The sequence below is a fragment of the Macrobrachium rosenbergii genome, chromosome 41 (genome assembly GCF_040412425.1).
Source record: "Macrobrachium rosenbergii isolate ZJJX-2024 chromosome 41, ASM4041242v1, whole genome shotgun sequence".
In the NCBI taxonomy this organism is placed as follows: Eukaryota; Metazoa; Arthropoda; class Malacostraca; order Decapoda; family Palaemonidae; genus Macrobrachium; species Macrobrachium rosenbergii.
Genome location: NC_089781.1, coordinates 94,007,988 through 94,022,987, shown reverse-complemented (window position 1 = coordinate 94,022,987; position 15,000 = coordinate 94,007,988). Strand labels below are relative to the sequence as shown.

The window sequence follows — 15,000 nt, the reverse complement described above, 5'->3', positions numbered from 1 at the left end:
TTTTCATTAATCAATATAAGTGGCGTCAGGAATTTCATTAGAGAGAGAGAGAGAGAGAGAGCTGCTTTGGGATAAGGTTACTTAAGGTAATTAAACTGAAATTAGTAGCTTAAAAGGTAATCTCTCTCTCTCTCTCTCTCTCTCTCTCTCTCTCTCTCTCTCTCTCTCTCTCTCTCTCTCCTTTCTTCATCTCCTTTCTTTAAAAAGGTAAGGCTTGTGCAATTATTATTATTATTATTATGAAATTCAATTCTTCTTATACTTCTAACACTTCTGTTAATGAGAATCGATATCATGGTTTGCGCAGGTGAAAGATATCTAATGGAAGGAAACATATAATGAAGGTAACAGATTACATTAATTTTATACTGATGTGAGAATTATCTAATTGTAGGAAACATATAATGAAGGTAACAGATTATATTCATTTTATAATGATGTGAAATTATCTAATGGTATGAAACATATAATGAAGATAACAGATTATATTCATTGTATAATAATAATATGAGAATTATCTAATGGTAGGAAACATATAATGAAGGTTATTAAGTTAAGTTTATTTTAAAATAATATGGGAATTATCTAATGGTAGGCAGCATACTATAGAAGGTAATATAATTACATTTAATTTATAATAATTGGGGAAAAAATTCAAGTTATTTGAAACATCCTTATACTGTGAATATGTTGATTTTTAATATATAAACAGTTGTAATTTGAGATCAGGATTGCTTATTCCTGCTTAGAGTATCGAAAGCTTTGTTCTTATGTGTATGTATATATATATATATATATATATATATATATATATATATATATATATATATATATATATATATATACACATACACATTTTATTTATATGTGTGTGTGTAAATATATGAACACAGTTTATGTTCACTCACTTACATACGAAATACCCATCAGTCGAAATTTGATTCGTGATCAAGATAGTTTAGTATTGAGAATCTTTACACTCTGATATATATATATATATATATATATATATATATATATATATATATATATATATATATATATATATATATATATATGTGTGTGTGTGTGTGTGTGTGTGTGTTTATGTGTTTGTGCTTCTGCAATATATATAAATTTTTAATGTGTTAATACATTTTCAGACACATTTTATATGTGCACACACATACAACATACCATTCCGAATCAGCATACATTAATATCACATACATCACATACGAACCTATACAACTTCAAAGCCAGACCATCATGGCTTCACTAAATAAATTTCTCCTCTCTTTCTCTCCCTCCCCCTTTCGTCGCCTTCCGCAGTATGTGGCCGCCTTCGCCGTGAGCGGTCTCGCCTCCAACTGGGAGCGTCTGGGGAAGCCTTTCAACCCGCTCCTTGGGGAAACCTACGAACTCCAGAGGGATAATTATAGGTGAGTATCTGTCGAAGGAATGTCAAGTGGAGTCGTTGACTTCTGTGGCCTCCACGGCGTTAAGTTCAGACTGTTTATTTCTCTCTGTGGATGAATGAAGTTGAGTCTTTGTTAGTGTTTTTTTTTCTTGGATTTGACGTAAAGGTGTGTGTGGTTTTTTTTTTTTTAATTTAGGCTCAGTGTGGATGAATGAATGAATCATGTTAAATCTTTGTTAGTGTTTTTTTTCCTTGGATTTGACGTAAAGGTGTGTGTTTTTTTATTTTTTTTTATTTAAGCTTGACAGTGTGGAGTTCAAACTGTTTATTTCTCAAACTGTTAAATATTTCTCTTGGATTTGACGTAAAGGTGGATGAAACTGTTTATTTCTCATGGATGAAGCATTTAAATCTTTGCTAAGTAAAAGTTTTTTTTTTAAGCCTGGGTTAAAACTTTCATTTCTCTCTTTGGTTAAAATCTTTCTTAATGTTTTTTCTTGGATTTCACGTGGTGTGTGTTTTTGTTTGTTTTAATTTAGGCTTGACAGTGTGGAGTTCAGACTGTTTATTTCTCTCTATGGATGAATCATGTTAAATCTTTGCTAGTTTTTTTTTTTTTCCTGGGATTTCAGGTAAAAGTGTTTTTTTATTTAAGCTTGACAGTGTGAAGTTGAAATTGTTTATTTCTCTCTTGGAAAATTTATTTTAAATCTTTCTTAATGTTTTTTTCTTGGACTTCACGTTAAGGTGTGTGTTTTTTTATTTGTTTTAATTTGGGCTTGACAGTGTGAAGTTCATCTTGTTTATTTTTCTCTTTGGATGAATGAAGTTTAATCTTTGTTGATTTTTTTTTTCTTGGATTTCACGTAATGGTGTGTGTTTTTTACTTGTTTTAATTTAGGCTTGACAGCGTGAAGCTCAAATTGTTTTCTTCTTTCTCTGGAAAAATTATTTTACATCTTTCTTAATGTTTTTTTTTTTCTTGGATTTCACGCAAAGTTGTGTATTTTTTATTTGTTTTTATTTAGGCTTGACAGTGTGAAGTTCAAGCTGTTTATTTCCTTGTTTGGAAAAATTATTTTAAATCTTTCTTAATGTTTTTTCTTGGATTTCACGTAAAGGTGTGTGTTTTTTATTTGTTTTAATTTAGCCTTGACGGCGTGAAGTTCAGACTGTTTATTTCTCTCTTTGGAAAAATTATTTTAAATCTTTCTTATTTTTTTTTCCAGGATTTCACGTCAAGGTTTATGTTTTTTATTTGTTTTAATTTGGGCTTGACAGTGTGAAGTTGAAACTGTTTATTTCTCTCTTTGGAAAGATCATGTTAAATCTTTGTTAATGTATTTTCTTGGATTTCACGTAAAGGTGTATGTTTTTTTTTTTTTACGCTTGACAGCGTGAAGTTCATACTGTTTATTTCTCTCTTTGGAAAAAATATTTTAAATCTTGTTTAATGTGGAGTTGAGTGAAATTATAATCATCGGCTTCTTCTGTTACTATCCCAAAATGTATTCCTGATTTATATAAGTCTATGATATCTTTCGTGTGTAGATAACGCAAAGTTAAACTTTTTTTTTGTAATGAAATATTGATAAATTGTAAATCCATTTCTCTGTGAATTAAACGACCATTTTTTTTTCTTCTACTACGGAACTAGGCCTACTGTACATTTTGTTTAACAGTAATCCACACATGTACTTCTCCAGTTAAGACAATGCTATATTTCATAAGCACGTGTTACTTAATCAGTCAAACTCAGTTGTGTTCTTCCAGCCTAGGCCTACGACATCGTACGATATCGTATATATTTATATATATATATATATATATATATATATATATATATATATATATATATATATATATATATATATATATATATATATATATATATATATATATATATATATATATATATATATATGCCTAAAAAAACAGGAGATTAGCGCCTGCCCTATGAGCCTACAGAGGCCCAGGTGGACATTTAACTTTTAACAAATATATATATATATATATATATATATATATATATATATATATATATATATATATATATATATACATACATACATACATACGTAGATATATATACATACAGTACACATACATAACCGACTTGACTACTTGTCCTAGATTCCTAAGCCTGTATTCCTCTTCATCGTAATCAGAACCCTCGCTCTTCAAAAAAAAAAATAAACAAATAAATAAATAAAAAAAGGCAGTTCCTATTCCATCGCTTTGCTATATTGGTTATCGGAGCTCTCAAAGCGAGCCATCAATATGCCTGACATATATATATTTTCCTCCTCCTCCTCCTCCTCCTCCTCCTCCTCCTCCTCCTCCTCCTCCTCCTCCTCCTCCTCCTCCTCCTCCTCCTCCTCCTCCTCCTCCTCTGTGTCTGAATTATTGGATCTCCTGGAAGATTTGAGTTCCTAAAATATTTTGGCGAGGAATGAGCGCAAAGATGTTTTTTGCTCTGAGCAAAAGCGAACGTTTGGCCCATGGTAAAAATTCTAGATGTTTTCGAGAGCGTAACCAGTCACTCACGATATGCAGAGTAAAGCATTTTCTTTTTCTTTTTTGTCGTTTCTTTGTTACTCCTTTTTATGTCGGCAAAGTTGACTTGTGTACGGTGGACTTGATTGGCCTTAATGGACCTTCTTTTTGTTTTGACCTTTTTTTTTTATTTTCTCACTTTTATCATTGTCTTTGACGTCAGGATCACAGATGAAGAAGAGAGACCTTCGTTAGGAAGGGATTGCAAATTGCAGCATCTTTTAAAATGCGGACGTTCTCATGGATTGAGTACTGAATCAGATGCATGTTCGCGCATATATATATATGCATATACGCACATGTATATATATATATATATATATATATATATATATATATATATATATATATATATATATATATATATATATATATATATATATATATATATATATATATTCAGGTTACCGGACGATGGGGACAGTTAGTCCTTCAAAACTTATAACTTTAGTGAATAAAATCTCCAGTAGATACCATCCTGTTTCTGTGAGGTCCTGTAATTATACATACATACATACATACACACACACATACACACACACACACACACACACACACACACATACATATATATATATATATATATATATATATATATATATATATATATATATATATATATATATATATATATATATATATATATATATATATATATATATACATTAACTTTTAGCGTCACGTCCTCTAGTTTTTGTTCACCAAACCAACCTCAAATTAACAGTTTTCAATTCACCTCCAATCAATCCACCAATTCACCCTCCTCTGTTGATCGAATCTTGCATCGTATACCATTCATTCATCCATGCATTATTCATCCCTCGTTTGCATACGTCCTCTCATTCATTCGATCAGACAGAGCTTGGTGAGAAATGGCCCTGGCTCAAAGGATACATTGAAGGATATTTTACATTTATCCATAAAGGAGTCTGAATCAGTTCCAGCCCTTTCGGTATTCTTACATTTTTGCATAATGAGGTTCATTTATGCATTTACTCCATTAGACATACAATGGCTAAGTATCTTTATGTATTAGATGGAAAATTTGATTTCGTTATTATAGGTATAATCATGATAATCTATTTATCTGTTTATTCATTAATTTGTTAATTTATTTTTTCTTTCTCCTTTCCGTTATTTCCTTTTACCTTTATTCCATTAAGCATGCAATGGCTGAGTTTCTTAATGCACTTCAGTGGTAGTTGGAAAATTGAATTCCCTAATTATAGGTATAATTATAATAATCTTTATCTTATTTGTTAATTTGGTATTTTTTTTCTTTTCTGATTCTTTTCTCTCTGCATTTCCTGTTCCATGTAAATAGGGTGCATCTTCTGAATAATAATAATGATGATTAGGGAATATAATTCATATACCTTTACAGAATGAGGAATGCTCTTCCTTCTTCCGTGTATCCTAAATCATTTAAACCATTTCTAATAAAGAGGCAGTTTTGTCATCATATACAAAAAACAGGTCTATCAGCTTTCAGTTTTCAGTCATATTTTGGGAGTTTTCAAGTAGGGGCCAATTATATTTTGGGCAAGCACTCATGCCCGTCTTAGCATCTTCGTACTGAAAATGTGATTGTAAAGAAAAGTTACAGGTTGTGATGAAATCATAATAACAATAACGTTACCAGTTTAATTAGCGTTACACGAATACTTATACGTGTCGTGCACAAGTTGATTTTCATAACTTGCGTCTTTCTTCTAAGTCGGCGACGTATTCGTCCACAGCGTCTCTTCCCGTAGTCAGCAGCTTACGAGTTTATTATTTAGACGGGATTTATATTAAATGCAATTATATCTCTCAGAAAGGCGTAATGGAGACGAAATGGGTAGCTTCTTACTTTAATGATGACAGTTAATTACATACACAAGTAACATTACGGTTACAATTTTACTCTCTTGAAAACCACTCTTGCTAGTCGAAGTTCAGTTTCTGTCTGATTAAGTAGTCCGCGGTCAGAGTCTGGTTGGGACCACGGAAGCTAGGGGGAAGTACTGCGTCTTCTCGTATTGGTGACTAGCGACTCTACTGATTCTCTCTGGCCTCTTCCTTCTTTGGAACCCCTGCTTTTCCTTGCTATCTTCCATCTCCTCCCTTGAAATTACCCCGTTGGAAGATATTATCTGTAAGGCCTCTCCTTAGAAGATTTGATTGGAAATGACCTCAGTAGGAGTTGTTACTGGCTCCTCCCTAGAATGTCTAATTGGAGAAATGGTGAACTACTTCTCTTTGTCCAGCCCTTTTTCATGGAATTTCATGTAACGCCTCCTTTTGAAGGTGGGTTATAGATTTGGGTGGAACGTTGACTCCTGACGAGGTTATAGGTAATGCTTGGTCAGCTGAGTCGTGAGGGCACAGGTTCAAGATTTTATGATTGGTTTTATGGCCCTGGGCGCGATATACTCGCTCACTGTTTTGAGTTCGTATAAAGGCTGTTTCCTGCTTTTTAGCTTGCTCGACATATCTAGCCTCGGTAATGCATGACAACCAAGGCTTAATTGTTGTTCTCTCTCTCTCTCTCTCTCTCTCTCTCTCTCTCTCTCTCTATTCTTACTCGATCGATCACTGTATAATTTATCTTTTTTCCAATCCTCTCTTTTTAAGATTATATTCTTCTGCTTCCCTATTTAATCTTTCTTTACATCACTACATATGATTATAATTATGAAGTCGGGAAAAATATTAATGTTCCGTTTTGGTAGAAATATTCGAGAAAGATGACCACCCTTCCTTCCAAGTTCTTATGACGAAGTGATGCAGCTTCTAGCTGGAGCGGAAGCCGTGTCCTTTGAAGCACTACATTTTTTCTCCTTCGGATTCTGCGATGCTGCTGGAGATGCCCTTGTGTTCTTTGTTTTCCTTCTCATCCTCCTCTTTCTTCTGCTTCTTCTTCTTCTTCTTTTAATCCTGAGGGGGAGACGACATAACTAGAGAACAAGGCCTTTGTCACCTAAGGCCAACTAACATATGAGCTTTCGTCGTGAGGGAGGCTGATGGTATCAAGGGAAAGAGGACGAGGGTTCTCTCTCTCTCTCTCTCTCTCTCTCTCTCTCTCTCTCTCTCTCTCCTCTCTCTCTCTCTCTTCCCCTTTGTGCCTGCATACCTACTATTCTCTTCTCTCTCTCTCTTCCTTCCTTTATGCCTGCATACCTACTATTCTCTTCTCTCTCTCTCTCTCTCTTCCTTCCTTTGTGCCTGCATACCTACTATTCTCTCTCTCTCTCTCTCTCTCTCTCTCTCTCTCTCTCTCTCTCTCTCTCTCTCTCTCTCTCTTCCTTCCTTCCTGTGTGCATGCATACCTACTATTCTCTTCTCTCTCTCTCTCTCTCTCTCTCTCTCTCTCTCTCTCTCTCTCTCTCTCTCTCTCTCTCTCTTCCTTCCTGTGTGCATGCATTCCACTATTCTCTCTCTCTCTCTCTCTCTCTCTCTCTCTTCCTTCTCTCTCTGCATGTGCCTGCACCTACTATTCTCTTCTCTCTCTCTCTCTCTCTCTCTCTCTCTCTCTCTCTCTCTCTCTCTCTCTCTCTCTCTCCTCCTCTGTGCTCTTCTCTTCTCTGTGTGCATGCATACCTCTATTCTCTCTCTCTCTCTCTCTCTCTCTCTCTCTCTCTCTCTCTCTCTCTCTCTCTTCCTTCCTTTGTGCATGCATACCTACTATTCTCTCTCTCTCTCTCTCTCTCTCTCTCTCTCTCTTCCTTCCTGTGTGCATGCATACCTACTATTCTCTCTCTCTCTCTCTCTCTCTCTCTCTCTCTCTCTCTCTCTCTCTCTCTCTCTCGCTGCCCATCGAACCGAGGGAACAAAATCGGGTTACTTAGTCTGCTTAAAGAAGATAAGTGAAATGGCAGAGGCGTATTGGGAAGGCGACATCATTTGGCCTTTTGAAATTGGAACACGGAAACGATCCCCCGAGTGCCCTGGAGAGACGCGCCGGGATCGGTTTTCCACCCCTTCCCCCCCGATCGAAATTCAATAGAATACCCATTGAAAGTCGATCCCTGATATCTCAAGGTTAAATATCCTTCCGGCTTGGTGAAGTGATGCCGTTTTATTAAGGTTTCCGACTTATGTTTGTGGGAGTTTTCGTTGTTTATTGCTAAAAATGTTCGCCCACTTTCTTGATAAATATTCCTCCAGTTTATTGCTAAAGTATTCGATCAATTTATTGCTAAAATGTTCCTCCAGTTTCTAGCCAAAATATTCGTCCAGTTTATTGCTAAAATATTCGTCCAGTTTATTGCTAAAATATTCGTCCAGTTCATTGCTAAAATATTCGTCCAGTTTATTGCTAAGATATTCAGTTTGTGTATTGCTAAGATGTTCGTCTAGATTCTTGCTAAATATTCCTCCAGTTTATTGCTAAAATGTTCGTCCAGTTTCTTGCTAAAATGTTCATCCAGTTTCTTGCTAAAAATGTTCGTCCAGTTTCTTGCTAAAATGTTCGTCCAGTGTCTTGCTAAAATGTTCGTCCAGTTTCTTGCTAAAATGTTCCTCCAGTGTCTTGCTAAAATGTTCGTCCAGTTTTTGTCAAAATATTCGTAGTTTTTTTTTTTTTTTAATATTCATTTCTTTCTAAAAAATATTCGCGGTTTCTTGTGAAGATATTCGTAGTTCCATGTCAAATTATTCGTATCTTCTTACCAAAATGTTCGTGGTTTCGTTCTGAAATATTTGTAATTTTTTTACAAAATAATCGTAGTCTTGCCAAAATAGTCGCAGTTCATTTTTGCAAAATAATCGAAGTTTCTTGCCAAAAATATTCGTAGTTTTTTTTATAAATTATTCCTAGTTTCTTGTCAAGATAATAGTAGTTTTTGCCAAAAATAACCTGTCTTGCCGCAGTGTCTTGCCAAAATATTCGTAGTTTCTTGCCAAAATAATCGTACTCCTCACAAAATAATCATAGTATCTTGCCAATGTAATCGTAGTTTCTTACTAAAATAATCGTAATATCTTGCCAATGTAATCGTAGTTTCTTGCCCAAATATTCGTGGTTTCTTGATAAAATGTTCGTACTCACTTGCCAAAATATTAGTCGTTAGTTTCTTGTCAAAATATTCTGTAATATTTTACCAAGATATTCGTAGTTTTTTTTAAAAAAATCGTATTCTTGCCATGTAATCGTAAAAATTTCTTAATAAAAAAATCGTAATATCTTGGGCATTGTAATCGAAATTTCTTACTTTAATCGTAACTTGTCAGTGAAATGAGTTTGCTAAAATTAAAATCACGTAATCGTTTACTAAAATAATCGATTTTAATGTAATTTTTCATGGAAAACATTCGTGGCTTCTTGATAAAATTATTCCTTATTAAAATTTTTAGCTTCTTGCCAAACTATTCTCAGTTTTTTACCAAGATATTCATTTTGTTTTTCGAAATTTTATACAAACCACAAAAACCCATGACATTGTAAGAAATTCTATACAAACCAGGAAATGAGTTTACAAACATTAAAACATGAATATTTACTTGAATGTTCATGGAAAACATAAATTATGTTTAAAATTTCGTAAGCAAATTAGAATTGTTGAAATTTTATACAAACCCAGAAATGGACACACAAGGCACATAAACATATAAATATTTACTTAAATATTCGTGCGAAAACAAGAAATGTTTAAAATTTCGTAATCAAATTAAAATTTTCGTGTAAAAACAAGAAATGTTTAAAATTTCATAAGCAAATTAGAATATTCGTGCAAATACAATAAACGTTTAAAATTTCGTAATCAGGTTAGAATATTCGTGCAAAAACAAGAAATGTTGTAAATTTCGCAAGCAAATTACGCGAATATTCATACACGCAAAGAAACTATAATTCATATGCAAAAAAGTAAGTGCCTTCAGCGTTCATGCAAATGAGTGAATCTGCACGAATTTCCATGCAAATACGGAGGGCCAGAATCTCGTTAATTTTTTTCCGTTGTCCGCCAGATAATTTTAATCAGACAAAATTGGCTCAGCTTTGGCGTCCTGTTGGAAATATTTCTAAATGAAAATATATCAAATGTGGCAGTTTTTAACCCCAAATCTTCTAATACACACAAAAAAAAATTGCTTAATGCTTACTTAATTTTTCTTATGAACAGGAAGACTTCGAGAAAATCAAAAGAATAGATCTCATATGATGGTTTTAGAAATGAGCTCATTCATTTTTAAGTAAACATGTTGCTGATTTTACTCCCTGCTTCTGTGCTCCCTGTATCCTTTGATCTCTCGCTCTTTCAAGAACCTGGTCTGATAGCTCCATTAGGATTCGTTGCTAAATTAAATAAATTAATCTTTAAATTATTCTCGAGTTCAGAAGGATGTGGGGTATTTCTATTTTTTGGACTAGATTAGGATATTGGTCCAACTTACCAAAAGGCCTCTGCATAAAACAAACAGAGGATGACCTCAGGTGACCTTATTCTTTTGACCCCTGAAAGAGTTCATTAAAGATATTAATTATATGAATGCAAAAATTGGTAGTTACTTTCTAATGAAGCACTGGGCAGAAATTGTTGTCGATTAGCTGTGCAAATTCAATTTCATAGCTACTTTCTTCATTTTTATTCTCTCTCTCTCTCTCTCTCTCTCTCTCTCTCTCTCTCTCTCTCTCTCTCTCTCTCTCTCTGTTGTATCCAACAAGATGTTCCTTCCCGTATGAATTTCAGATGAAAAAGCGAATATTTGAAACGTTCTCTCTCTCTCTCTCTCTCTCTCTCTCTCTCTCTCTCTCTCTCTCTCTCTCTCTCTCTCTCGTATCCAACCAGATGTTCCCTGTCTGGTGGATTTCAGATGGAAAAGCAAATCGTTGAAGCGTTCTCTCTCTCTCTCTCTCTCTCTCTCTCTCTCTCTCTCTCTCTCTCTCTCTCTCTCTCTCTCTCTCTCTCTCAGACAAGTTCTTTTCCTACGTGGCATGTTGAAAGATGGTATTTTAACACAAAATTCTGGAATATAAATGTCTAGTTCTAATTATGCATAATGACGTCAGTTTTTTTATCTTCTTCAAGTGAATATCTTTCTGTATGTAACTTTCACTGATAATATTCTCCTTTCTTATTTTCTTTTTCAGGATAGTGTGCGACTTTCTCCTTTTTCTTGTATTTCAGGATAGTGAAAATCTACAATTATTTCATTTTCCAGTTATCACGGTGCTTTTCCAGCGCACGATTATCAATAATGTTTAAATTTCTTCATTTTCCAGACTTCACGGTGGGGGAGCAGTCTTCTGTAACGATAATAGTCGTCTTTATACAACTTTCAGCCGGTGGTGTTAGATAAAGCTGGCATTCCAATAGCACGGGCTCTTGCTCCTAAGTCTAACCATTAGCTTTCAGAATAGTGTATTATCTGAATTGTTATTATCATGGAAAATTTCCATCCATTCAAACGGAACAAGCCACAATTTCCTTTCAGCTGCAGTGCAGGCTTTTGCAAAGTGAAATGCTTGCTGCATGCAAAGAAATAATCTAATCTAATTAAAGTGAAGTATTATATAATCCTAACAAAAATACATGAAATGGTCTTAAATTACTGATAAAAAATTACTATAAATAGCAATAACACCATTCTTTTGAAGCATTATTATTATTATTATTATTATTATTATTATTATTATTATTATTATTATTATTATTATTATTATTATTATTATTATTATTATTATTATTATTATTATTATTATTATTATTATTTAGAAGATGAGCCCTATTTATATTGAACAACCCTACAGGGGCCACTGACTTGAAATTCAAGCTTCGAAAGAATGTGGTTGTTCGTTTGAAAGAAATTACAGAGGATAATATGAGACAACATAACTAAAAAAAAAAGAAATTACAGAAGATAATAGCAGATAATAAACTAATAAAGACAGATATTACAGAAGATAACATGAGATAATATAACTAATAAAGAAAGAAATTACAGAATATAAGGCATAACATCACCAATCAATACAGAAATTACAAAGGATAATAGAGAAAATAACTGACAAAGAAATTACAGAAGACAATCGAAGATAACGTAACCAACAGAGAAAGAAACTACAGATGACAGTATGAGGTGACATGACTGACAAAGAAAGAGTCTAAAGGAGATGAAAAAGAAATTACAGAAGAGAACAGGAGACAACGTAACTAATCAATACAGAATGTATAGAAGATATTAGGAGAGGAGATGAAATATATAATAAAGTAGTATTAACCTTTCCTTTCCTCTCCACCCACCTTGCAGGATAGTGTGCGAGCAAGTGTCTCACCATCCGCCCGTGTCCTCCTTCTACGCGGATTCCGAGCACTGGAACTTCCACGGCTCCATCCACCCGAAGCTCAAGTTCTGGGGCAAGAGCGTCGAGATCCAGCCCAAGGGCGTCCTCACCGTCGAGTTGCCCAAGTGAGTCAGTCGAATATTGCTGTTGCTTGTCTGGCAGGCGTGCTAAGGACTCTTAGCTTTGGAGTCGAGTGTCAGTTGTTTGTTTGAGTTTTAGCTGTGTATACTGGATGACCGTATGGACTGATAACTTAGGAAATTGAATTTAGGTAATTGTTTGGCTTCATATCACTTTTTAGAGAGGTCTTATGGACTGCTAAATTAGGAGTTGAGGTTTAGCTGCTTATACTGAAGTGTCTTATGGACTGTTAACTTTGAAGTTGAGTTTCAGTTGCTTGTTTGAGTTTCAGCTGTATGTACTGGGTGATCTTATGGACTGCTGACTCAATTTGGCTTCATATCACTTTTTAGAGAGGTCTTATGGACTGCTGAATTAGGAGTTGAGTTTTAGCTATTTGCATTGAACTATCTTATGGACTGTTAACTTTGGGGAGTTTTAACTGTTTACTATACTGGATGATCTTGTGGACTGCTGACTCAGGAATTGTATTTAGTTAATTGTTTGGCTTCATATCACTTTTTAGAGAGGTCTTATGGACTGCTGAATTAGGAGTTGAGTTTTAGCTATTTGTATTGAACTATCTTATGGACTGTTAACTTTGGGGAGTTTTAACTGTTTACTGTACCGGATGATCTTATGGACTGCTGACTCAGGAGTTGAATTTAGTAAATTGTTTGGCTTCATATCACTTTTTAGAGAGGTCTTATGGACTGCCTAATTAGGAGTTAAGTTTTAGCTACTTGTACTAAACTATCTTATGGACTGCTAACTTAAGAGTTGAGGTTTAGTTGCTTGTTTGAGTTTAGCTATGTATACTGAATGATCTTATGGACTGATGACTTAGGAAATTGAATTTAGTTAATTTTTTGGCTGCATATCACTTTTTAGAGAGGTCTTATGGACTGCTAAATTAGGAGTTGAGTTTTAGCTGCTTGTGCTGAACTATCTTATGGACTGCTAACTTAAGAGTTGAGTTGTAATTGCTTGTTTGAGTTTTAACTGTCTACTGTACTGGATGATCTTATGGACTGCTGACTTAGGAGTTGAATTTAGTAAATTGTTTGGTTTCATATAACTTTTTAGAGAGGTCTTATGGACTGCTAAATTAGTAGTTGAGCTTTAGTTTCTTGTCTTGAACCATCTTATGGACTGCTAACTTAAGAGCTGGGTTTTAGTCACTCGTTTGAGTTCAGCTGTCTGTACTGGATGATCTTACGGACTGCTGACTTAGGAGTTGAATTTAGTAAATTGTTTGGCTTCATATCACTTTTTAGAGAGGTCTTATGGACTGCTAAATTAGGAGCTGAGTTTTAGCTGCTTACACTGAACTATCTTATGGACTGTTAACTTACGAGGAGAGTTGTAGTTGCTTATTTAGTAAGATCTTATGAACTGTTATCTTAAGAGCTGAGTTTTAAGTGTTTATACTGGATGTTCTTATGGACTGCTAACTAAGGAGTTGAATTTAGTTAATTGTTTGGCTTCATATTAAGGACTGTTAGCTTTGGAGTTGAGTTATAGTTGGTTGTCTAGAGTGATCGTATGGACTGCTAGCGTAAGAGCTGAATTTTAACTGCCTATTCTGGATATTGTGTACGGCCATATTAAGGACTGTTAAGTTAGGAGTTGAGTTATAGGTGTTTATTTAGAGTGATCTTACTGACTGCTAACTTATGAGTTGAGTTTGAGGTATTTATGCTGAATGATCTTATGAACTGCTAACTTACGAGTTTTAGTTTCGAATTTATGAACTGCTAATTTAAGGGTTGAGTTTTAAATTTTGGACAATATATACGATCGTGTACAAGTTTTATGAACTACTAACTGTTATAGCCTGTCCCCCACTGGCTGTCGGCCTAAGAAACAAGAGATCAGCGCCTGCCCTATGTGTCTACAGAGGCCCAGGAAGCCTTTATCTTTAACTAACTGTTATAGGTTACTATTAGCAAAAACTGAACGACTGTTAAATCTGGAGAAAACATACACTTTCTTCTGAAGCTGTTGTCTTTTGTATTTGTGCAACGTTACAGTAATCATTTTGTATTAGAAACTTACTACCGCTCTGTGGGAATCTACGGAAATTATATTGCAGGTTTCACTTCCTGCGAAAGGGTTAATTAATGTTATACTATTTTTTTAGGCTTTTATCTACTTACGATTAAAAAGTTTATCATCATTAGCCTCACTTCGAAACATGATCACAATATCCTATTTTTGTTTTACGAACTAATATTTTAATAAGATGGTTTTAACGACCATAGAGATACAATATTTATAATAATCATAGATATAAATATTATTCATATGGTATTTGTAACATTTAACTCTCAGCCAGTATTGTTCGCTTATTCGTTAGTTTCCATTTATTTTTGTTATTCATTACGTAATTAGTGCCATCACTATATTACTGTATTCTGCAAAGATTTAAAATTACAGTAAGTAGGATAAGCAAGAAAGTCCATATTTACTTTAGTGACTTTTCCATCTTTTTAGTACAAAGGGAATTCTAGAAAAATTTACCCCGAATTCAAGTTATACCTATAGATACCGGTAACTTTGAATCGCTGTGACAATTCTATTCAATCGCTTCTTAATCAACATGACACGTGGTGTCTCTTGGTTATATAACACCAAAGAGAACACATGAATATGGCCA

At 34.1% G+C, this 15,000-nt stretch overlaps 1 protein-coding gene across 1 annotated transcript in view; it reads left to right on the top strand.

The window, feature by feature from the left end:
• LOC136827019 (oxysterol-binding protein-related protein 1-like) overlaps positions 1-15,000 on the top strand; it is a 408,899-nt gene that overhangs the window by 363,079 nt on the left and 30,820 nt on the right. Inside the window, 2 exon segments of the mRNA XM_067084704.1 lie at positions 1,312-1,421; positions 12,188-12,346. Of these exon segments, the coding sequence (XP_066940805.1) occupies positions 1,312-1,421; positions 12,188-12,346 (269 nt within the window).